The sequence below is a fragment of the Pygocentrus nattereri genome, chromosome 3, assembly GCF_015220715.1.
Source record: "Pygocentrus nattereri isolate fPygNat1 chromosome 3, fPygNat1.pri, whole genome shotgun sequence".
NCBI classification, from domain to species: domain Eukaryota; kingdom Metazoa; phylum Chordata; class Actinopteri; order Characiformes; family Serrasalmidae; genus Pygocentrus; species Pygocentrus nattereri.
Window position 1 is genome coordinate 41381577 of NC_051213.1, and position 26539 is coordinate 41408115.

The 26539-nt window shown below is 39.5% G+C and overlaps 1 protein-coding gene across 3 annotated transcripts in view; it reads right to left on the minus strand.

Annotated features, from left to right (window-relative positions):
• Window positions 1-26539, minus strand: part of dnah5l (dynein, axonemal, heavy chain 5 like) — a 99386-nt gene that overhangs the window by 5110 nt on the left and 67737 nt on the right. For all 3 annotated transcript variants that reach the window (XM_037537169.1, XM_037537170.1, XM_037537171.1), the window contains exons 53-74: window positions 26113-26442; window positions 25656-25862; window positions 24414-24656; window positions 24132-24286; window positions 23235-23899; window positions 22781-23061; window positions 22393-22608; window positions 21121-21288; window positions 20878-20982; window positions 19590-19703; window positions 18211-18387; window positions 17851-18045; window positions 13274-13429; window positions 12912-13094; window positions 12610-12780; window positions 9955-10333; window positions 9387-9658; window positions 5675-5839; window positions 4140-4407; window positions 3021-3142; window positions 1095-1250; window positions 747-938 (exon numbers count right to left, since the gene is read on the minus strand). In XM_037537169.1, the coding sequence (XP_037393066.1) occupies window positions 747-938; window positions 1095-1250; window positions 3021-3142; window positions 4140-4407; window positions 5675-5839; window positions 9387-9658; window positions 9955-10333; window positions 12610-12780; window positions 12912-13094; window positions 13274-13429; window positions 17851-18045; window positions 18211-18387; window positions 19590-19703; window positions 20878-20982; window positions 21121-21288; window positions 22393-22608; window positions 22781-23061; window positions 23235-23899; window positions 24132-24286; window positions 24414-24656; window positions 25656-25862; window positions 26113-26442 (4920 nt within the window). The remainder of the gene's footprint in view (window positions 1-746; window positions 939-1094; window positions 1251-3020; window positions 3143-4139; window positions 4408-5674; window positions 5840-9386; window positions 9659-9954; window positions 10334-12609; window positions 12781-12911; window positions 13095-13273; window positions 13430-17850; window positions 18046-18210; window positions 18388-19589; window positions 19704-20877; window positions 20983-21120; window positions 21289-22392; window positions 22609-22780; window positions 23062-23234; window positions 23900-24131; window positions 24287-24413; window positions 24657-25655; window positions 25863-26112; window positions 26443-26539) is intronic.

Below are 26539 nucleotides of genomic sequence, written 5' to 3' on the forward strand. Positions count from 1 at the left end.
AGACAGAGATGATACATGAAGGCAGTTGATGCAGAATGTCTCTATAAATAAACAAGCTCCAGTGGTGGTCTCTTCTTACACTGAGAGTAGGCCAACTCACTTTTCCATGCAACACAAAGAAGCGTAATGTGGCGAAGAGTGGGGCACAACCTAACATGTTCAATTTTTTGCTAAGCAATTTTCTATATGAAATTTTCAATAATCCATCCATCCATCCATCCATTTTCTAAGCCGCTTCTCCGTCAGGGTCGCGGGGGGGTGCTGGAGCCTATCCCAGCAGTCTTCGGGCGAAAGGCAGGATACACCCTGGACAGGTCTCCAGTCCATCGCAGGGCAGACAGACAGACACAAACAGCCACTCACACCTAGGGGCAATTTAGCACGTCCAATTGGCCTGACTGCATGTCTTTGGACTGTGGGAGGAAACCGGAGAACCCGGAGGAAACCCACGCAGAGACGGGGAGAACATGCAAACTCCACACAGAGAGGACCCCAGTTACCCAGCCAGGGAATCGAACCCAGGCCCTCCTTGCTGTGAGGCGACAACGCTACCCACCACGCCACCGTGCCGCCGTTTTCAATAATATAAAAATGTATATATTCCAGCGAAAAAAGGTTTCAATTTGACCTGGATTTACATTCATATAAAAAAAATCACATTCATATATTTTGTCTGTTTTTACTTCTGTAAAATACTAACCACAAAACCAGAACTCAATGTTAAAACACTGCTTAAGCACTCTTACCTCAGGTGTGTCCACCAGTGGCAGAGTGTCTATATGGGTATGGTACTCCTGCAACATTTTCGCCTTGGGTATAGTATATCCTTTATAGAAGCAAAACTTGTCCCCAAACATGTTCTCACTGAACCAGATACGAGTGAAGGTGTTAAGCAGCCGCTTGTCCATGTCGTCTGTGACTCGTCCTCCATACTGCACCTAAGGGAGTTTAATACAGTCTAAATATCTACAACACTCGTTACGCTCCGCCATACTGATAACATACATGACCATGAATTAGTGATCTAATTTGAACGTCTGCATGCAGCTCTAGGATGGTACAGGATGGTACTACATGCACTTTTTGACGCCTACCTCTCCAAGCATGTAGCGCAGACAGTCCCAGTTCACGCCATGCTTTACGTCCACCTCTTCTAAGTGGTTCTGGACAAACTGCACACTGGAGGTGAAATCTGCCTGGTTGAACTCATAGGGAATGTTCCATCCTAGTGGGCCAAATTTGCGCCTCTCCTTGTTGACACAAAATAAAAAGCATAAAAAAAAGAATAAATGAGGTCATGACCGATATTTAATAATGAACGGTTCAAAGTGAAATGTGTGCCGGATTCATTAACATTTATAAACATTATATCATCATTTATCCTTTTAACTGAAACCCAGTGATGTGATGACAACCTCACCACTCTTTAATCCAGTATGGACTGACTGTGTCATGAGGATGGGCATTACTGCTCGTATGGAAAGGAACATCTCCTGGTGTTTTTCATTGGCTTATTCTTTATCCTTTTTTTCATTGGCTTATTCTTTATCCGTTCTTTCTGTCTTTCTAGGATAAGAAGCACTGCAACTTTTCATTAAATCTAAATTCTGCTGTGAGTGTTTGTTAGCTAATTTAGCTAACATGTAAGCTAACATTCAGGGAGAGCTAAGGTAGCTTAGCCAATAAACATAATAATAATAATCTCTGTCAACAATACCACTTGTTCCCTTCCACTGCGATACCTGATCTTTGAGCTATTTAAGCTAAATGGCAGATAAGTACTTATATTTATTCAGAACAAAACCTTGTATCTCCACTTGTAACGTTTTGAAATCATTTGAAAACACCTGTTGCCCTTTACATTATTTGTAAATTTCATGATGAATGGACCAAAGCAAATGGCCCAAAATGACTTGGAAAAAAGTCTGGTTCTGACTTACATTAGAAGGGCTTTTTTTTCCTTCTCCTGTAAAGTTAGCATTATGGAGATATGAGGTCTTGTTCTTACAACAGCGATATACACATATACACACATAAATGTTTATTTACTATATATAATTAGTATTTACTATTATATAATTACTAATAAGAACCATATTTAACCTGTTATATTATACGCTAACTGAAGTTATAGTGTACAATAATTAAAAATGAACTGAACAATATCTAGATAAATCTGCCGTCTACACATGTAAGCACACAGCTGTTCCTCTGGCTTGGGAAAATAGTGCTGAATGTTGTTTCACATCCAAATTTCTCAAGTCATTTGTCTCATATGTGCGTCCAGTTCACTCGCGTTTACATCTTCATGTATCAGACTCTTTCAGAGATTAGTAAATATTAACCATTCACGCTTTCAGTAGTAGCGGTTCAACCACTGATTTCTTGACTTTGTTGAAGCAAAAGGCCGCGAGACCCTGCTGGCTGACTGACCCTGTAGGCAGGGCTACTGAACATGGGCACTGGTGGGGGTTAGGGAACCAACCTTATGGCCAGGAGTTTGCCAGTTCGATTCCTTGAGCTGATAGGAAAGCGCCCCAACTGCTCCCCGGGCACTGTGGATCCCGCTCTGGGCAAAGGTGCTCACTGCCCCTTGTGTGTGTGCATTCACTAGTATGTATGTGGGTGTTTCGCTGCATGGATGGGTTAAATGCAGAGGTGAATTTCTTCATTGTGGGACTAATAAAGGGTAACTTTACTTAAAGGCTAAAGTCTATCACTACCTGAAGAGACTAATGGTTTCTTCCATATGTCTTTCTAATAACATAAGTCCATCAATAACAATCTGGACTAATGTTAATTCAGACTGTAACTGCCTATGCAGTGGGAGGTGAGGGAATACTGAAAGAATCTCAGCCACTCAGGTTAGTGTAGCTACAGGCTGCAGCCAGACCTTTCTCCTATAGCCTGTTGTGTTGTGTGAAGTTGTGACTTCATGCTACGTCAGTATAGTCAAAGGGTATCTGATAATGTAGGCATTTAAAAATGCAAGAGCCAGGTTGAGAAATGGACCTCCTCACCTGCACAGTGGTGTGCAGGAAAGCTACAGCGTACAGCAAAGGTCTCCACTGTGGCATGTTGGTAATCTCTAGCTGCTCCTGAGTGATGCTGTTGTAGGTCCTCCTCAAACCAGCTTTCACACCTTCAACCCATGGCACATATAGAGACAGTGAATTAGAAACGCAAATTACTTTTTCATTTGTTCTAATCTACACTATGTTTAGTTGTTTCAACATTGGAAGCAATCATGGTCTTAATTAGCGGGCAAACTTGATTAATTATTTAATCTGATCTGAATCTATTTCTAAAATTGAAAACATGATCCATTTCAAATCAGTTTTTTTAGAATAACCGTCAGTGGTTTAACAATATAATGTTTGATTAATGCAAGAAAGTAGAGTTTTAATGTGATAATATTGTATGTAGGAAGTTATGATAAAACAAGACTTACAATTGTTAAAACTACAGCAGCCACATTAGCAATCAACTTTGTATTAAAAGCAAATAATGAAGTGAAGGGCCAATCTAGCTAAGAATAAAACAATTAAACTGTAACAGTTCAAATTAATAGTGAAGCACAGTCAAACATTGGCTTTCAAAACCAATTACCAAGCGCTTGATTTATGAGATCCGTAACTGTTACTCTTGTAATCTGAATAACACAAAATGAGACAAAAAATAATTACTCGTAATTTAAAGGTGCACGATGTAAGATTTGAGGATTTGGAGACCCCTCTGGTGGAAATGTGTTATTGCATGCAATGTGCAGAAGAACACTGTAATGTTGTGTGTACTTCTGACTGTCACAAGCGGATGAATCTGATGTTTGCGAGTGTATGGGAAGAGCAACGAAAGACAAGTCAAAACTTTCTGTGAGCCTCTGTGTGCGACACTAATACTAATACACTAAGACATATAATGTGGTCCAAAAAGGTCCTGCAAAATCCGACAAAAAAAACTTACATAGAGCTGCTTTAACTAATTTATAAAAAAGATAGAACTCCAAGATTCAGGAGTTCTCATATTGCTTGGTCCTGTTTTTTATCTCCTCATTTATCCTGAATTGTGTTGCTCAAAAATAAGAGCAAACCACCAAAACGTGTCTATTATTCAAACAAAAACAACACAAAACTGTGCACCTTGTGGCGGCTCATTAGTGAACTTGATTGATGACTGTAGAAAGTTGATGGGGAATTTGGGGTGGACCTCTGTGGTCACCCAAACTCTGAAACTCTCATGGATGTTCTCTGAAGTATCGATAGTCTCCAGAAGTTCATCCAGGAAATCCAGGCCAAGATGGCAATTCTGCAGCAGTAACCATCCTCCATCTGACATACTCTGAGCTAGCAGCCTCCTTGCATGCACCTCCTGTCCTTGTCCCATTGAAATGGGCCTGCAGGGAATGCTCTGAAAGAACTCTCAGACTCAGTGGCATGTAAGGTCGTCATTGTAAATAAGAAAACTTTAAATGAATAAATAAATATCCAACATATCCAAATGTCCTTTCTAATTAGTGAGTTTGGCTATGTCAGCCACACCCATTGCTTACAGATTTTTTTTGTCCATTAAAAACTGAAATATATTCCTTTGTAATAAAAAAATGACATAAATCATGTTGAATTAAAATTTTAATAATGTAACTATTGCTGTCAGTTCAGCCTCTGCAGCACCTCCTCTGGTTCAACTCTGCTTTAGCACCGAAAAGTGAATGCTCCTTTAATACCCAACTATGATCGCATCTCCTGTGACCTCTTCACCTGTTTACCTGTGTACAGTTAAAAAAAACGGTGTTTCTGATCTCGCAACACATTCCAAAAATGCCCAGTCTCTGCATTTTAGGAATGTTGCAAGCATCAAATATGGAATTAGCTTATATTTACAAAAATCAATAATCCTGTTACAGTAAAAATATTAAATCTTTCTTCTTCATGCAGTTTTTAGTAAAAAATGAATCTCAGTATGAAAGATCAACCTCACTGTCTTAAGTAAACGCTTGCTTCATTAGCATTACCATTAGCTTCTAATGTACAGCCAATCTACAGCCAACATGACAGCTTAAAATCGAAATTTTCCCTAATTTTGACGATTTAAAGTTCAGAGTTTAGGTTGGACTCTTGTAGCAGGACAGTACATATCAGCATGATTTCAGCCACAAAAAAACCCAAAAAAATGCTCAAAATCATTTTCCTCAGAATATGTTGATGTTTTTACTGACATGTTGATTTGCATGGGTTCTGTTTTACTGCTGTGTTAAAGAAGATAAAATGCACCAAAATGTTTTGACATGGGAGCATGCAGTCAATAAAAATGACTGACACCAGGGCTTAAATCACTGAGAAACACCTGTAAAAATTAAATTACCCCACACCCTCATGGAAAACGTCCAACGGATTCCGTCTGAACAGGGCCTTAAAGAAGCTGCTGTGTTAGAGATTGTGAAGTTTCTGATTTGATCCACACCATTATTATTTTTGAATTAATAGAATTGTGACTATTAAAAAAGCCCTGCTTAAAGTAATGAGGCTCATTTATATCAAACTCATTCATTTATGAGACTGTACTTCCACAGCCTGATACCAGTTTTGTAGTCCAGTACAGTACAGTTTATGCCACATTGTGATGGAACTCATCTTTGTCTAACTGACTTATCTCTCTAGACTAACTGATGACATACCTTGGTCTTTGCAAGCCTCTCTATATTCTCGGTTGGGTCTGAGCCCATAGAGAGAAAGCAGGTCATTGGTGTCCTCTTGTCATTCTCTGTACACATGGCATCCATGTCCAGTATCACGCCCTCTGCATATCGCTGCCCTATTGACTCTGCGATGTACCTCCGTGCCTACCATAAGATCACAGTGAACGAAGAATCAGCTGCACAGCTTCAGGAAAATATGCTCTGTGCTCTGTGAAAGTCTAAGCACCTGAGCAGATACTTCAAAACATTCATCTCAGCAGGAAATGTGTTTGTTCCAGTACAAAAATCAAATAATATTAGAAAAAATACAAATAAACATTTAAGTCATTAAGTTTTCAAAAAAACAAAGGAGTTAATATCTGAGCTGGTTTGGTTTCTGACCTCCCCCCAGTGCCCCCGGTCATCACATGGATTTGCTCAAGAGCTGTATTTGTTCAAAAAAATCTGCACAGCTGATTGTATTTAATGAAAGACTGAATGGTTAAACTAATTGGCCTACAAATAATATTGGACTGCCACATGAGGAGGTCTGAATATTGTTCATCGATCACATTAACACACATAAAATCATTACTTATTGTATTATTCTTATACACCAATCAGGCCTAACATTATGACCACCTCGTTTCTACGCTCATTGTCCATTTAATCAGGTCCACTTACTAAATAGGTGCAGACTGTAGTCCATCTGTTTCTCGGCATACTTCGTTAGCTTCCAATTACCTTGTTCAGTGGTCGGGACCCCGCAGACCCTCACACAGCAGGTACAATTTGGGTGGTGGATTATTCTCAGCACTGCGGTAACACTTATGTGGTGGTGGTGTGTTAGTGTATGGCGCTGGTATGAGTGGATCAGACACAGCAGTGCTGCTGGAGTTGTTAAACACCTCAGTGTCACTGCTGGACTGAGGTGCACTTTGTCCACCAATTAAAAATGTCCAAAAAAACTCCAGCACACACTAACACACCACCACATCAGTGTTACTGCAGGGCTGAGAATGATCCACCACTCAAATAGTACCTGCTCTGTGAGGGTCCATGAGGGTCCTGACCACTGAAGAACAGGGTAAAAGGGGGCAACAAAGTATCAGAGAAATAGATGGACTACAGTCTGTAATTGTAGTGCACCTATAGAGTAAGTGGATATATATATCTATATATATAAGCAAAAAAAAACAGTTACTGATCAGATAAATAACTTTTAAAAGTACAATATTCAAAGGCTTTTGCACTAAAGTAGCTGTAGTTATCATGAAAGTTCTGGTGACAGTATTTTCTAGAACAATATCTTAAGCTAATTATAATTTTAACAAAACTGAGTAAACAGTCTGTGTGACATTTCAACAACAACAAAAAAAATCTGTCAAAATGTGACCGGGCAGTTTGAGTCTGTCAGATTACGCTGTGTAACAAGACTGACTTAATTTAGCATTGCCACAGAAATAGCATGCTGACTGAATGATGGAGACTGAACAGGTGTGTCAGGGCAAACTGTAGTTATGCAGTACCCCGTCCACGGCTCAGAACTCCAGAGACGTTACAGACACACAGTGCCCTCCACAAATACTGCCAACAATGGTAAAACATGAGCAAAAGGGGCTTGAAAGAACATTCTTTACTGCTTACCCTTTTAACCTTTCGTTTAAAATATGAACAAAAATGGAAACTTTATTTGTACAACGATTGAAGAAAAAAAACTACAAACACCTACAAAGTTCAAACTGAAACCCGACTGCCTCTCCCACAAAGCTTAAACTGGGCCAAGGTTGGATCTTCCAGCATGACAATGAGAGAAAGCACACCTCAACAATGGTTCACTGACCGTAGAATCAAGGTTTTACCATGGCCATTCCCAGCCCCCTGACCTAAGCCCCATAGAAAACCTGTGGGATGAGCTGAACCGCTTCAGCTTCACAAGCGTGGACTTGGATCTGGAGAGGCTCTGTGTGGAGCAATGTTTTCAGATCCCTTGCCATGTGTTCTCCAGTCTCATTATAAGAGAAGATTCTGAGCTGTTATCTTTGCAAAGATATAATATTTATTCCATGATAAGATGATTTTTTTCTTTCAATCGTACTTTTAATAGAGAATAAAAAAAGAATATCATAATAAGTGTTCATATTTTACATTACATTAATATGGACTACTACATACGTCTGCATATACTGTACTATTTTCAAAACTCAGACAAACGTGACTTGGCTTGGCGCCTTCATCACGTGGTATTTACAGACAGTTGACAAGTATTATGGCCCTGTAATGTGATGAGTGCAATCATCACACCTGTGTTTATTAGAATCAGTCTGTGCAAGTGATTGCATCTACTGTATACACAAGTACATAATCTGTCACAATCAGCCTCTCAGGGAGCACTGGAGCACATTACCAATACACATTCATCAGGCTCCTTCTGTCAATGTGTAGGGTTTAACTAATAATCTCTTTTTTAACTGTTTCCTGTGTTTTTACTGGAATATTCCTTTTTCTTTCTTGTTAATTTGATTTTTATTTCACTTTTATGTTGTTTTTTAATTCTAATTCATATTAATATACCCCCCCTTTTTGCTATTGCTTTCTTCCGTTGCATTTTTTATTATTTGTTTATTTCGATTTGTGATTGTCTTTTGTCCCTTCTACCTTTGTTGGTTTTACTTTGTATTGTGAAACACTTGGAGCTGCATTTATAATGTATGAAAGGTGTTTTATACATATAAAATATAGAGAAAGGTGTTATATACATAAAATATAGATAAAGGTGTTATATACAGAAAATACAGATACATATATATCATTATCATAAAGATTATTTCCGGTTCTATTTATTCCCACATTTCAATCATTTTGAGATATTAGCATTTGACAAATATAGACTGTTTATACTTCACAGGAAGTTCTGTCAATAACCCACTCAAAGGTTATTGTGTTAGTTTTTTTCAGCTTTAATGAAATGTCGTATAATGATAGATTAATGTCTATTATTATATGATTTATTTGAAAAAGTTAAGAAATATGATATGAAATATGTAGACTGGGCTTAGTAGTTTATTGCCTTTGGTAAAATGATCTCCCTGTATATCCTGTCACTGTCTATAGTTTCAGTCTAGCCCTCTGTTGAGTATACAGTGTAAATCAGATGCCATAACAGACACTATAAGGCTGAAAGCGGTCTAGAGCAGGGGTTCTCAACCTTTTCCACCCCAAGGCCCACCTGTTTATGACTAAAAACCATAGCAGCCCACAGGAAAACCACTTAAAATCAACTTTTTAAATGCATTTTTTTTGCTGTTTTTCCTTTTTTAAGTACTGACACTGAAAACCAGAGGAAGGGCCTGAAAAGCATCAGATTGTTCATTTCAGTTCAATAACAGGAACTAAAATTAAATAAAAAGTAGTTACGTTAAAAAAAAAAAACATAAAATGCTAAAAATGATACGTTTGCAGTGATATTACAAAAAAGTGGGGAAAAAAATAATCAAAGAAATGCATGAGGTAGATGTGGGCTGTAATTTAGATTTTGGAGCTGCAGCGCACTACAAGCTTCTCTCTCACCATGAGTTCAGGCCTGTGAACCACTGAAGGGTGCTTCATGTTCCACTGGTAGTCCGTAGCCCAGCAGTTGAGAAACACTGGACTGAACATCACAGGAATTAAACCAAAACTAAAGTGCTCTCTGTACTGTTGTCTACTCTACCTGTGCAATAGTGCGATCAGGACACCAACTCCGGATCAGCAGTAGTTTGTGGAAAGCATCCAAAAGGCTGTCATAGCCATCAGGAAGCGGTGCCTCCTCTGGAGCTGCTTCATCAAACCAGCTCCTCCAGGCCCGGTCATTGTGTGCTACCTGTGCTAAAAGTCTTGTGAAGGGATGCAAGCTGGACAAGTGTACCAGGTTCAGCCAGGTCATGTCCAGGATCCAACGCTTTGGTTTGGGCTCCACTGAGTTAAGGTCGAGTGAAGCTCCGCCTGCCAAGAACAGTGAAACACTTGATCACCAATGTTGTGTTAAGGCCAACACACTGTAATGCTAAGACAGTAGTTCAACAGTTTAATTCAAGAGAATTTGTTAAAAAAAAAAAAAACTATGTTAGCCTGGTCAGTGCAATAAGATGAAAGATTTAAACATGATCTCTTAATATGACCACAAAAGTTGTATATGATATAGTTCTTTAAAAATCAATGAAATAATTAGCAAGCATGCAATTACTCAGAGGTGTGACTGGGTTTAAAGGGCATGTCCTACCACACATGTATGACTATACCTTTGATGAGAGCTTGGAACTCGCTGTGAGAAATGTTTTTAGCTTGAAGGTCTATCTTGAGCGCCAGGAGAAGGGTGAAGAGGAATTTGTGATCTTCATATAGACCTCGGGCTGTGTAGCGAAATACTTCATAGGTGAGAAAATCCATAATGTAGCCTAGCCTTTTGGTGGTGATCTGAGACTTTGGTGACTTTTCCAGAGAGCTGTCAAAAATGCCAAGGAACTGCCGTAATGATGTCTGGTACATGACATTAACCAAGCTCATTTCGACAATTAGGAAGTACAGGATGCTCCCCCTCGTGGCTACGGGGCGGTACTCTTCACGGGCATGATTGATCTTGATTTCAGTGTCTGCAGCCACCAACAACTTCTCCCTCACCTTATAAGAGGAAGAAAATTGTTCATATAAAGCATGACAATATTTTTAGAACAGACTTCTAAAACTAAAGATTGGATGAATGGATGACAGTAGAGAAGGTCATTTTCATACAATGAAAGTCTAAAATCTAAGTAGGTTTCCTGTCTTATTTCAGTATTATATCCATTCAGCGAGATCAAATATGTAAGACCAATTTTTCCAGGTTACCTTAAGGTGAACATGCTTTAATTCTGATCTCTAACAAATATACAGTGTTTTGCAAGCCCCTGTGGAAGTATCCAAACCCCTTGAAAGCTATTAACATTTTCCAGATTATAAATGAAACATATTTTTCCAATTAGTATTTTGCTAATTGCTCTAAGGTGCCAGTTCATTAGGTAGACCTACTTTATACCAACATTCATTGGTCATTTTATTATGTGTAATTTGTGGGATAAAGGGACCACCAAAAGACTAGGCCTGGGACTAATTTATTGATAATAAGTGACTACGGTAGGTAAAGCCAGCATCACTGTGTGAAACAGAGAGAACTAACAGACAACTTGCTTGCATTTCTCAACATGGTGATTATCGCCCTTTGGATTACGTGTCTATCCGATGTCCGATTATACAGCCCAGGCCTAACTGCAGTATAACAATAGTCCAAATAGTCCACACCACATAAACCTGTATCTTATCCTACCTCTAATTAATATGCAATATCTACTGCTGATAGATTGGTACAAGTGCAATACATACACAAGTTCTGTGCAATATCTGTAATTATTACTGTGCAATATCTACAATTTCTGTGCGATATCCAGTCATTACCTGCTCAGACATGTGCAATATCCATACAACTGCATGTGTAAACTGTAAATTTGTATAGTTTCTTAATTTATATATATATATATATATATATATATATATGTATATATATATATATATATATATATATATATATATATATAGTATTTTTCTGCTAACAGATGCCGTGTTTATTCATTTATTTCTATAGTATATCTTATATTTACTATTTTGTATGATGCACATCTTTGTCTACTTACTGCTCTTTATCTGCTTACTGTGTATTCTGCTGTAACAATGCAAATTTCCCCCAGTGGGATAATAAAAGTCTATCTTATCTTATCTTAAAACATTCAGCTTATCCCAAAAATGACCAACCTACTTCAAAAAAGAAAAATATTAAAATGCCATTCACATACACTACATTTACACCGATCAGGCCTAACATTATGACCTCCTCTTTGTTTCTATGTTTATTGTCTTTTATCAGCTCCACTTACTCTATAGGTGCACTTTGTAGTTCTACAGGTACAGACTGTAGTCCATCTGTTTCTCTGATACTTTGTTAGGCTCCTTTTACCCTGTTGTTCAGTGGTCAGGACCCCTATGGACCCTCTGCAGTAACACTGATGTGCTGGTGGTGTGTTAGTGTGTGTTGCGCTGGTACAAGAGGATCAGACAGTTTTTAAACACCTCAGTGTCACTTCTGGACTGAGAATAGTCCACCAACTAAAAATATCCAGCCGACAGCGTCCTGTGGGCAGCGTCTTGTGACCACTGATGAAGGGCTAGAGGATGACCAACACAAACTGTGAAGCAGCAGATGAGCTATCGTCTCTGACTTTACATCTACAAGGTGGACTGACAAGGTAGGAGTGTCTAATAGAGTGGACAGTGAGTGGACACAGTGTTTAAAAACTCCAGCAGCATTGCAGTGTCTGATCCACTCATACCAGCACAGCACAAACTAACACACCACCACCATGTCAGCGTTATTGCAGTGCGGAGAATGATCCACCACCCAAATTGTACCTGCTCTGTGAGGGTCCATGGGAGTCATGACCACTGAAGAACAGGGTAAAAGGGGGCAACAAAGTATCAGAGAAACAGATGGACTACAGTCTGTAACTGTAGAACTACAAAGTGCACCTATAGAGTAAGTGGGGCTGATAAAATGGACAGTGAGCAGGTGGTCATAATGTTATGCCTGACTGGCGTATATCATATATAACTGAAATGCTTCGCACAGATACCAGACATGCAGTGTGTGCAGGACAATCCCCAATAATTCTGAACTGGACACTTGAAGTAAGAAAGGCTGTTAGCTGGCTATAGAAAAATGTTTGGAAGCTGTGATTGTCTTTTTAAGTGCTGACCTGTACCTGACCCATTTTAGGTTGAATTTAGCAAACAAGCTTTACTTGTACAATCTGTTCAATTCAACAAAATATGCCATGTTTGCAGAAGAGCGTAGATCAAGATAAACATACCTCTTCTGCAGTACTCTTGGTGACTCTCAGCACCTCTATTAGAGACTCATCCTCCACAAGTGATCCCTGTGTGCTGGTCAGTCTATACAGTAGGTTATCCTCCAGCTCCTGCATCTTCCTCTTGTTGGATGTGACCTCTGCCAACATCTTCACCCTCTCCGATTCCATTTCCTGAGGACGAAGTAAAAATTGTATATGTAATTTAAATCTGGAGGCGGATGTTCTTCAGCATTGTGTATGTACTAGCTGCATTTGTCATTCATAAGAACATGGAAGACAGTTAAACTCTGTGTCAGTCTCACTTGTTTTTCTGTGAGGATGACACGGCCAAGCAGCTGATCCTCCAGACCTTTCATCGTGACAGTAAAGTCCACAATTGCAGTCTTTGCGCTGACCTCGGGACTGTAAGCAGGGTTGGCCAGTTTTGTGGTGATGTAGAGAGTGAACTCCTTCATTACATCCACCTCTTTATCACCTACTTTAACCTACGTTGAGCGAAAAACATAATATTGCTTTAACACGACTAGATTATACAACAAATTTAGTACACATCGATTGCCCTTGGGGCCAATGTGTGTAGCTCATTGTAATGATGAGTTGTTTAGGCCTTCAATTGGTATCTCAATTGGTAGCCACTAAGTTAGTATACAGTTAAATGTTATACTTTATATGTTGAGCCAGATTTGATGAAGTTCTTCTCTAAAATGTTGTCAAGAACAGGATCCAACTCTTCCCCAACATCTTCAATGAGCAGCGGCTTCCCAAGAGATAAGCAGTCTTCAAGGTGACTTCGGAAGTATTTATGGTTTAAAGTTGTCACCTGTTAAGAAGGAGGTCAAAAAATAATTTGCATGTTAAACAAACTGCATATAATAAGACGTTTTAACTGCTCCACTTTAATACGTTTTCCCACGCACTAGCTACAGCATACCCAATAAGCCCATTTATCAAAAAAAGGGTTAAACAAAATGCTGTCCTGTCAAAGCCACCATGAAAGCGATTTGGAAAGAGATATTGGTCTTACAAAGAAATGTTTTATTCGGGATTCAGTGGGACAAGGAAAGTGTTGAAAATATTCACAATATAAAGGAGAAAATAAATAAATATGGACAGTAAAATAAAGAAATGAATGAGTGATTATGTACAATACTGTGCAAAAGTCAGTTATTTCAGTTTCAGCCAAAAAGTTTTACTTGCTCATTTTTCTCCCAAAAAAGAATGAAACCTTTAACAAACAATTTCATAAAACCTTCCAACACTAGGAATAAAGTCAAATCTATCAGTATTTAATTTGTCCACTGTTTACTTCTGTATACCGTACTGCCACTTTAAGGCCCAATCCCATTTCTTCGTTTTACCCCTACCCTTTGTTTTTGAGTGTCACCTTAAACCCTTGGAACTGAATTACAAGGGGTAGCAGTTGAAATCTGGCCCTATGAAATGGGACAACCCTCAAAAAAAACAAAAAAAAAAACAAAAACAAGACAAACGCTGCTTCATTACCAGGCTACTGGTGCTGCTCTATAGGCGACCTGGCGTGTCTTCAGTGACAGCAGAGAAGGGAAAAGTTCAAGAAGGGGGAATGCTGCAGACCAGAGACCTAAAGGGGAGGGAGCTGTAGGCGGGTCTGTCAATCATTTGTTGCATCCACCAAATAAATAGCTGTCTGTCTTTTTTTGCATTAGCCAATCTAAGCCCTGCAATCACAGCCTGACCTCCACCACCAGCCTGTTAATGACATCAGTGCTGCTCTGCTGTTAATGACATCAGTGCTGCTCAGTTACACTGAATGTATATTAACATTGTCATACTGATAATAAGGTAATTAAATATTTAAACTTTCAAAAGAAAACCATGACGATAAGACAATGGCAAGTTTATTCACAGAGTAAACAAACAGGCTACCTAAACTCAAGAAAGCCTCGCTGAAGACGATTAGAACCGTTAGTTTGCTTCCTATTGGAAACTGGCTTGATGGTTGCAGTTAAAGACCATTAGGAAATGATCAACATATGGAATTAATCCCAGAACACCGAATTAAATGATTTGAATCCTTTACACTGTGAAATCAACCCATTAGGAAAATACAGAAAACCATTAGCGAGTACAGAAAACCACAAGGAACCAACAGACATTTTTAATGGGTTCTATGACTTTTGTCAATAGGGAGGTACAGGAAATGTAATCTTCTAGCTGTGTTATGGGCGAAAAATCGATTTAGTGATGATATCACTTAGCTGAAGCAAACGTTAGCGTGTAATCTAGATGTTGTTGGGTTAGTTTAACACCCAGTTTTGTGAGAAGGGGAATTGCTGCAGACCGGAGACGTAACATTATCAGGAGCACAAAACACTGGAGGTAAACAGTTTCCATTAGGAACACAGTGGCTGTGAAATAACTTTTTGTGAACAAGCAATGTTTCCGGTTGTCTCCCCACGTCCGCGTGCCTGAACAGTATGCGATGTCTTTTTGCACTTTCCTTCTAACCACTGGCTGATGTACAAAATGGAATAATGGTAATTGACACTTGTGATTGGCCAATGCAAGTTTTGATTGACAGTTCATCTCTGTTATATGACCGGCCGATGCAAGAAATGGCCGACAGTGTCTCCGCCTATTCGCTACGCCCACTGACATTCTGCTGCTTCAGACGTCAGAACTGCCGAACGGGGAAGCTAGCTACCGAAACATTAGCATGATATTAGTGGTTTTTATGCTTGTTTTGAGGGAAACGAAAATAATACATTATAACGACATTAAACTAAGATAATCCAGTGGTTATCACAATTTTGTAACAGAGAAAATACTTACATTTGTGGGTTTCTTTCTTTTTTTACTCCTAACACTGTTTGGAATGATCCTCTGAAAAACCTCTGTTTGGAGGACCATGTAGTTCTAACACTTCACCCTACCCCTCTATCTCAACAAAAATTGGGACACCCTAACCCTAGACGTGAACACGCAAAATAGAGGGCTAAGGGCCAAATGGTAGGGGCAAGGAGTGAAATGGGATTGGACCAAACTCTTCCATCGTTCCCATCTTAATGTCAGCAACTGTGCCCCCCCCCACAAAAAGATGTTCCATAAGGTGACTGACAATGCTACCATTCACACAGATACTAATATTCACACAGGCAACTACCCAAACACATCTGAAATTCCTTGAAACACCATTGTCATAAGGCAAAGACATAATTACAAATGATTGAAAGATATAGAGAAAATGGGACTAAGCAAGACCTTGTAGACCATCAAAACTGTGAAGCTTTCAGGAGAAAATGAACCTTTACTCTTTGCTTCAGATGTGGAAAAGTCCACAGGAGATTTTGTCTATTCTTCCACTGTGAAAAGACAACTCAACACTATGGGTCTGAAATAAAGTGTAGACGTTCCTGAGAAAAGTAAATAGACAGAAAAGAGAATCTGCCCTAGAACACCGAAACTGGACAACTGAGATGTGGAGTATGGTTTTGTGTATTGATTAGTCTACATCTGACACCTACATCTGACTCTTCAAACTACACGAACAATCATTTGTCAAACACAGTGGAGGATCAGTGCAAGTTTTGAGATGTACATACATTGTTTTCTCCTTTTTTCCCCCGACACTAAAAGATGATCATTTGTACTTAATGCCTGTTTTGACTGGAAATGAAACAAATATAAGTCTTGTTTTCTGGCTTTTTCACAGTGCTGTATGTGACAATGTTGTCATTTCAAAGGACAGCTAGTGCATAACATGCACTATTATGCCACTACCATGTCAATATAGTAAACAGGGATGGGGGAATTACATTGTACTGCAACAGTTGGGCTACCCTCATTAATCATAAACCCCTAAAGTGCACTTATTTGGTAACTGTACCTGATAAAACAACCAATTTCTTGTGGTGTTTCCATTACTTATTACACTCCTCGCATACATCTACATGTAAAGAAGTTTTGTTTCCTTAATGATAAACTGTGTTCTTAACTGTTTAAAACTATTCATTCATAGCATTTACTTACAGTAGATGGATAAAGGCATATATTTTGAACTATAAATATTAGGCTGGTTGTTGTGATGGAAATGTAGTGACAGTAAATGTAAGCCTTCTATCATACTTGTGATGGCAACCTCAAATTTACGGTGTTTGAGGAGAACTGTTGAATTTTGTGTCCACGTGGTATGAGAGTGAGTCTTGAGTCTTTAGTGAAGAATATTAGGTTTGCTTTACTGTAAACCTTTACTTTATAAGAAGCCTGAGTACCACATGACAACTTCCACTAGCAGATACAGGCTATGAGTTTTTCTAGATATCAGACATTCATTTACTACTACTTATAGCTTAAACACTGAAAGTTAAAGCTTTTAAGACATGCTTGTGACTCATTCTTTACTTTCTATGCTTCAAGTTTTCTGTCATGACTGGCCCCTCCCAGTGCTGCATGTGATTTTGTTTTCCTCTGATCCTGTCCATGTGCTTCCTTATTTTGATTCTTCCCTGTTCTGCCCCCTTGTTTCTAGACTGCGCCCTTGATTGTTTTCACCTGTGTCTTGTAAATCCTTGTTGTTTTTGTATTTAAGCCCTGTGTTTTCCTTTGTTAGTGGTTGGTCTTTGTATGGTGTTGTTTTTTCTGGCCTCTGTTGTGTCTAGTCTGTGTTCCTTTTCATAATGTCTGTCCCTCGATCTCCCCGTGTTGGCTCTTTGACCCTGGACTGTTTAACCCCTGATTATGGATTTGCCCCTAATAAATCTCTCAGCGTATGCATCCGCCTCATCATTGCTCCCCCGCGTTACATTTTCAGTGAATCTTTAAATACCTAAATTTACCTACTTAACTAATATTACTGGAGGAGTGAGTTAATCTGTTAGCTCTGTGTTGAGCTGGGTGTTTATTTACAAATAATATTCTTAAGTAGGATATGACTATATGTAATGTGTGACTGCATAGGTGCACTTCTGCATTCTCTGCTAAGTTAAAATCCTGTTCGCAGAGTTTATATTCCACTTTCTTTGAATCAAACACATTTAGCAAAATAGAACAGCATTTAAATGTATATGGAGACTCACTGGCTTCACAGCCCAAACTTCCATTTAATAAAAAATCTAAAGCTTTGAAACAAAAATACACAAATAAGCAAATAAATATCATACGTAGATAGCAAAATCAATGCAATCAGTACTATTATGTACTTTATGGCTAGAGTAGAATGGATAAGTGTCATATACATACATATACATGCATTGGTTTCAATACCTGTAGTTCATTTTTAGTCTCACGGTTCTTTATCCAAGTCTTTCCTTGGCCCTGGGGGTCAATGAGAAGGGGATAGCGGGACGCTTCAGTGACAATGATGCCATTCTGAATGGATAAGTCATCATTGGGAAGGCCCTGAAGATTCCATTCACCTAGTGTTGCATTGTCCACCAGCATGCTGATGAGATTGAAATTCTAAAACGAAAAATAGCAGCAATGTAAAATGTTATTCAAATGTTATTGATGCAGGTGCAACAGATGGATCACTTTCATCTCTCTTTTTAAATTTTACAAATAATGAATTAATCACTTTAATAACATTGAATATTACACTGCCTTTAAAAGATAATCAGGACATACATGACTATACGGAATATGATTAGCATTCATTTCTTTCTTCCACTGCTGTAGAAGATGATTACGGTACTCCTGGTTGAAAGGACCAGCATAGGACAGAAAGCCTGTAGCCAGCAGCACATCTCCTGGCAAATGCTTGATTTGCCTCTGAAACTCAGAACTGCTCTCTGTCCAGCGAATCTAGACACAGAGACCGGTAATCTTACATGTCTAATCCTTAACAGAACTGTATTGTTTTTGTATATATGCTCTTATTTTAAATTTGATGCCTGTAACATGTTCCAAAAAAGCTGGGACTGATTCATATTTTCTGCTTCGTTACATCACCTTTTCTTATAACAATGTTCATTAATCACTTGGCTCAGTAATTGTTGTAGTTCTTTCCCATTTTGCTTGGTTTAACACTTCAGCTGCTCAGTAGTCAGAGGTCTCTATTATCATACACTGAGCTTAGGATGCACCACATGTTTTCCATGAGAGACACATCTGGACAGCAGACTCTTACTATGAAGCCACACCGTTGTGATGTCCAAATGTAGTAGGCATTATCTTGCTTAAACAAGCAGGGATGACCTTAGATGGCAGCTTTTGTTACTCTAAAGTGCATACAAACCCCTTAGCATTACCCAAGTTACCCACTTCATTGGCACTAACACATGCCCACACCTTGAAAGACACTGGCATTTGATCTTTGCATTGGTAAGAATCAGAATGGTCATTTTCTTCTTTGGGCCAGAGAACATGATGTTCATTATTTACAAAAACAACTAGAAAGGTGGACTTGTTTCCACTTTGTATTAGTCTGTCTCATCTTTAGCCCAGAGAAGTTGGTGGTCTTTATGGATGTTGTTGATATGGATGTTGTTGATATATGGCTTCTACTTTGTCTTAACTTGAATTTGTAGATGCAGTGATGAACTGTCTTTACTAACAAGGGTTCCAAAGTATCTCTGAGCCCATGTGGTTATATTCAGAGCAGAAGCATGTTGGTTTTTAATACAGTCATGTCTGAGGGGTTGAATAACATTGGCATTCAGTATTGGTTATTGGACTTATCCTTTAAACACAGAGCTTTCTCTGAAATATTTGAATTTTTAATGATGTTACTGACTGTAGATGGTGAAATCCTTAAATTCCATGCAATTTCATGCATTGAGAAACACTGTTCTTGACCTGTAGGACTATTTGGTTACAGTTTTTGCAAAGTTGTGACTAAGCCTTTCTTGAATGGTATTTTGATCATTCCCCAAACTTATCAGGTTTGTACAGCCCTTGTCCCATTTTTTGGAATGTGTTGCAGGCATTAAATTTGGAACTATTCAAAGCAATTTGTCCTCCACATCCACTACTCCCTGCTGTAAACTGGATATGGCCAGGCTAACCTTTTCTCCACCAAGTCCATCAATGAGGGCCATAGCATTGGACATTTTCTTGCGGCATCCTTCTGCATCTTCCAACAGTGACTGCTTCTCACTCACTGCACCATCATAAAGTGCCTGTATTGCACAGAAAATCAGTCTTACACATTATTAAAGCAAAATTTGCAATGTTCTTTGGTGGCCTTGCTCCAAGTTCAAAGTATTTGTGCACAGATTTGGGAGCACCTGCAATGTCTCACTCAAGAGAAATATCTAAGGGCTCAGAGTTGCGTCACTGTTCGTGAGGCTTACAAAACAATTTCCAAAGACTTTGAGGTTCAGCAATCCAATGTTAGATAGACATAGCACCAGTGAAGAAAACTCAATGCCACTGTTACCCTAACATACCTTCAATTTTCAAGGTCGTCCATCAAAAATCTCTCTAATAACATGTTGTAGAGTACTACAGGACATCACAAAGAACCCGATGGTAATGTCTAAAGTTCTCCAGGCCTTTTTTGCACTGATTAATATCAGCTGTGTCAGCCAGTTCACCACTACTCAAAGAACAACCTCTTTTGAAGTTTGTTAAAGAGTACCTGGACGATAACGGCAATCACCTTCTATTGACATATTAGCCAAAACATGGCTTAAAAGAGAAATGTTATGTTTGTTGCAAACCAAATACTACATTTCAGCATAATCATCTCATCCTAACTGTGAAACATGGAGGTGGAAGCATCACAGTTTCTGGGCATTTTACTGCCATAGGACCAGGACAGCTTGCCATCTTTGAGACTATGAGTTCTGGCCTTACCAAGAAAAGAATCCTACTAAATTTCACTTTCTGAACAGCCGAATCAACGTTTAGCCTTTAATAAAAAGAATGAAATGAATGTGGATCTGAAGTGAAGACTTTATGCAAGAAAAGTCCATCAACAACACTGAGTTGAAAGAGTTGGCAGAAAGGGACAAAATTCCTCCTAAAGGACATTATACTAGTTACTGAAATCATAGGTTTGCATATTTTTCCAGCGAATTCATTATAATTCTATTTATATTATAAAAGATAAGTAATGTTCAGTCATCCCGTTCAATAAATAAATAAATAAATAAATATTATTTTGTCTGTTATTTGCTGCATTGGGTTCTCTTTTTATGGTTGATCACATTTTAGGCCACAATTATGCAAAAATTCAAGAATTCAACGCAAATAATTCAAAGGGCTAACATTTAGCGTTGCTATATTTGAACAATTAGTCAGAGACACATCACTTTGTTATAAATAAAAAAACAAATCTGTCTAACGAACCTGAACCTCATCCAGCTCTTTCTGTTTGGCATCCAGCTGTTCTTGAGCTCTTGCCAGTTCATCCTGAGCCACAGCTAGTCGGGCCTCCTGCAGCTTTAAGTTAGCCTGAGATACGCAGTTCAAGAGAAATGAAGAAGGCTTAACAGGCTAAACTCAAATCCCTACTGCTATTAAAACTTATTTTAAAGCTAAAAGCAATTGCAGAAATAGTGCTTCAAAATGAAGGCAATAAAAGACTGGGACCTTAAGTGGCAAGACTTCTTTATTGATGCCAAAGAAGTCCACCATAGCCTCAGTCCAGGAGCAGAGTCCAGCCACATTGCCACAAATCCGCTTGGCCGCTTCCAAATTATAATCATCCATGCTCAGATAAGGCACAAGGAGCTCAACTACTTCCTCAGTGATGGTGTCCTTTTAGTGAAAGAAGCAGATACGGTATTTATTGGATTATCACCTGAAAACATTTAGTGAGAATATTCATATGAGAGAACAAAGCAACCTTAGGATTCTCTGTATTTCAACATGGATGACAATAACTTGGCTCCTGTACCAAGTGCAAAATGCATGCTTATTTACCAGTGCCACCAGTAGTGATGTACATAATCCAAAAGCGTGATTTTGCTGTGTCATAACAAAGATCTCAAAGTTGCCAAGTCACATGAATTCAGCAAACAAGGCTTTGTTATATAATACTGCTTTGACCATGGTTTTGAGACAAATGCATTTGTATGTCAATTGTATTTATTTCAGGACATTATAGACTCTTAAATGGAAATTTATGCAAGTATGGGCTTTCACAATGCATTTTCAGGCATTTGACCAGCAGATGTCACTACCATGTGATATATAGAGGCACTGGAACGGGAGAAGCTAAACTGAAGGAAGGTGTCTAGCTTGAATTGGACTTTTTAGCTTGTGGTACTCCCCATCTAACAAGGTGCTTGAGTACTTCATGGTATCCAATGCAATGATGTAAAGACTGTAAGCAACATTATAGGACTGCAATAAGATATTCAGCTTCATTCTTATAAGCTGCCCAGCGGCACAATGAGGATGTTCTGTTGTTTGATAACATATTGCCCACCTTTTATTTAACAGACTACAGAAGGATGGAAGGTTCAATGGTAAAATGACAATATTAACTAACAATAGACACAAATATTGTGGGAGGACAAAACAAAAGCACATGTGCTTGTGGAACACAAATTATTACGATATCAAGTATATGTAGCAAAAATGTTTTTCACATTGTGGGAAATTAAGTTGAGGCAAAGAGAGACTTAAGATAAGGTAGAAATGGTCTGGCCTGTGAAGGGATAAGAAACTGTCACAAAAAAAAAAAAACTTCAAAAGACAGTTGTAATCATTTATCATCTTATGCACTAATTTTATATGGAATAATTGTACACAATTCTGCCCTGTGATGGACTGGCAACCTGTCCAGAGTGTTCCCCAGCTCCCCCCTTGACCCAGAAGGATAAGCAGCATAGAAAAGATTTTCTTGAGCAGATTAACCTTATTGAAGTTGAGCAGCATGCTGAGAAAGCCTGAGTTGTTCATGAGTTTAAGGGCTTCATTCCATGAGGGTCTCAAGCAGGGCCTCTCAGGATCAATGCTGACGGTATCAATTCGGCGCTGGAACAGCAGCAGCACGCAGTCCATGATGCGCATGATCAGATGTGGAGGCTTTCCCAACTTGCGTACTGTGGCAATGTCAGCTGGCTTTATTGTCTGATAAAAGTAGACAGGAGTATTTAATAATGTACTGATGTGTTTAGTAGGTCATAATTTGTTCGCAGCCAACAGTCGTTTTAACATGCCGACCAAAATCATAATAATGTATTACAGGGAAAACCCAAGGCTGGTTTCTAATCAGCATCAAAAGGGAATTCTGCAAAATCACCTGCAATGCAGCCTCCGCAGCTTCCATCGCAGGTTTTGCTGCTTCCAGTTTGGACTCTGCAGCCTTCTTATCCCCTTCTATTTCATCCACAATGGCCTGGGCCTTGTCCTTTACTTTCTGGACCTGTGCCTTGACCTTCTCAGCTGCCTGGGCTTTGATGGTGACCTCTTGAAGGACTGCATCTGCTTTATGAGAAGCCACCTCAAGCTCCTGCTCTTTCACTGCCAAGGCCTTTGAGAGTTCATTCACAGCCTGCTCTGCTTCCTTTAGCCTGTCAAGTCCTGTAGAAGGCATTTACGCACATATAAAAAGCTGTAACTATGAAATACTCGACAGGTGTTCATAATAATGCTAAATATAAATAAATATATATTTGTGCACATACCAGCATTTTTCATCATATTTCAATATTTAATGCATATAAACACAAACATAGTACTAGGCTGAATCATACCTGTGTTCATACGTTCTGCCAGCATCCACACATTTGCGATCTTTTCAGAGTAAATGGTCTGGTATCCTTTAATAAAAGATAAGTATGATTTTGGTGTCACATACGTCTGTCGCCTAAAGCGCTGGAAGTACTCAGTGCATATCTGTGCCACCAGATCCTGAAACGTCCCCATTGTCCCAATCACACTTTGCTTCACTTCCTCAGAGCACTGGAAGGAATAGCTGGCCAGAAAGTGCTGAGCCACAGCCACCAGAGCATCTTTGGGCCATCGCTGGAACCAGTCAATTGTGCAGCCAGAGATTAGGCCTGGGAACTTTACAGCACGTGAACGAAGTTTCTCTCCCACTGGTGAGAAACAGAGCACCACATGGAGGTTACTGCGCACTCTAGATAAGAAGTAGTTGTACAAGTTGTCAATGGTTGGAGGGACGCGAGGATATTGACGCTTCATGGCGGGGATCAGATCCTGGGTGATTTCAGCTACCTCATCTCGGGTGAACAGGTTGGAGACCTCACCAGATGCCACTACGTTGGTCATGTACTCCAGAAAGGACTCGTCTTTAATGTCATTGTCAGTAAAGATGAAGGTGACACCCTTGCCCTGCAGTCCTGCTATTCGGTAAAGGGTCTTCAGGTCTTCCATGAGATTACTGGCATTGTAGGTTCTTTAACGAATGATGGGTGAGTATCATTTTGCATGTTTGTTGCATAAGCAATATGAAAACTATAAAAAAGAGTTTCATTTAAATGTAAATACATCAAAAAATAGTGCATTTATCTTCCATTCTGAGCTTAACACTTCTATTCTACAAGCGTCTGACAAAGTCTAAAATGCATTACACTGAGCAAAAAAAGACAACGGTTTAAAATGTTAAAGTCCCACTTGCGAGTTCTTACCGTGTGAGAACAATCTGGAAGCTCTGGTACCCAGCGATGAACGAGGCCAATCGTGTGAGACTCTGCTTCCCAGATCCTCCCACTCCAACTAAGAGAGCATTGCCTTGGGGTGTGCAGATTATGCGTGAAATCTTCACTAGGTGAATCATTGCATCCTGTTCAGACAGAAAGAGTAATTACAAATGTGAATGTTGCCTCTTACAGAACAACAAACAGAAGTGATCAGATAAAATGAGAAAAAAAGCCTCGCATTCAACAGAAGAACCTCTTGTTCTAACTGACCTTAAAGAAGACCAGATCCATGGCAGTGCCCCTCACTGACTCATTATACTGTTGCAGAAACAGAGCAAGGCGCTCTGACAGGGCTGGAAACGAGGGAATGGGCTCATAGACCTTTGGAACCAAAACCTCAGTGTCTTCAGGTTCATCTCCTGTCATCTCAGGAGCATCTCTAAGGAAATCCACAAAATACTCCTCCCATGTAGCAGTCTTCACTAGATCAGACCCATGGTCTTCTACGGTGACCTGAAGAGTAAAGAACATTCAAGAAAAAAGAGTTCAGGATCAATTCATGACGTACACCAATCAGGCATAACATTATGACCACCTCCTTGTTTCTATGCTCATTGTCCGTTTTATCAGCTCCACTTACCATATAGGCGCACTTTGTAGTTCTACAGTTACAGACTGTACAGACTTTGTTAGCCCCCTTTTATCATGTTCTTCAGTGGTCAGAACTCCCATGGACCCTCACAGAGCAGGTACTATTTGGGTGGTGGATCATTCTCAGCACTGCAGTAACACTAATGTGGTGGTGGTGCGTTAGTGTGTGCTGCGCTGGTACAAGTGGATCAGACACAGCAGTGCTCCTGGAGTTTTTAAACACTGTGTCCACTCACTGTCCACTCTATTAGACACTCCAAACTTGTCAGTCCACCTTGTAGATGTAAAGTCAGAGACGATAGCTCATCTGCTGCTGCACTGTTTGTGTTGGTCGTCCTCTAGTCCTTCATCAGTGCTCAAAGGACGCTGCCCACATGATGCCATTGGCTGGATATTTTTGGTTGGTGGACTATTTTCAGTCCAGCAGTGACACTGAGGTGTTTAAAAACTCCAGCAACACTGCTGTGTCTGGTCCACTCATACCAGCACAGCACACACTAACACACTATCACCACGTCAGTGTTACTGCAGCGCTGAGAATGATCCACCACCCAAATAGTACCTGCTCTGTGAGGGTCCACTGGGGTCCTGAGCACTGAAGAACAGGGCTAACAAAGTATCAGAGAAACAGATGGACTACAGTCTGTAAGTGCAGAACTATAGAGTAAGTGGAGCTGATAAAATGGACAATGAGCATAAAAACAAGAAGGTGGTCATAATGATATGCCTGATTGGTGTACATACCATTGAAAACCAATACCATACCACTGAAGGAGACCTCAAAGAGCTATTTGTCATCAGTTCAATGAGAAAAGGTCAGGATCCTACAAGTATTGGGTTTAACTAATTTGGTATACCCACCCTTTCCAAGATGCCATCAAAGACCTCCCTGTCACTCTGATCAATGAAGCGGTCTGCAACGACTCGCGTACATTCATGGCGGAAGAGAGAAGTTAGCAGGTCTTGCCCTGTGCACACCTCCGCTCCTACGGTGAGAATCCCCTGCCATATCCTGCTCAAATCCCGTAAGTTAAATATATAGTGGAACTTTGCAGGTGAGGGCAACATCTAGGAAGACACATTTCATAACATGTTAATAACATGTTCAACTCTTATACTTTTTAAATGCATTGATAACAAATAAAAATCCTCTGAATGGTTGAATATATTACTGCGGTAATAAGTGGTAGTTTCTAACATGTAACTTATACATTTTTCCATTTTCCATTTCAGAAAATATGCACTTGGGCACACCAACTAAACATAATGAGAAGTCTGCACAATTGATACAATATTGTCTGTATGACTTAAGCATTACCTTGGTTTTAACAGTTTGCCACACTCTTCTGATGGTGGGAACAAGGGCTTTAGCCAAGGAGCACACACCATCTGTGAAGCCCCTTTCTGGACAAAAATATCCAGATGCCAGTGTCTGGAAGATCTTATCTATAGATGAGTTAGAAGGCAGAGTGCAGTTAAATACACAGAACTGCCGTTTGAGGCGCTGTGGGATGTCATTGCGGCCCCCTCCAGGGTGGATCATAGCTGCTACCAGCTGCAGGTCCACTATGCTGATGAACTCGCCAGGACGCTCCAAACTGTAAAAGCCTCCCTGCTCCATCAGTTGACGAACTATTTCATTAGTGATCTGAGGAAGGTTCAAGACAAACCCAAGAACTCAATGCATATCATGAAAATTTCTGTGGATTCTGAGCTTGTGCGTTTCTGCAAAGATCTGTGTACAG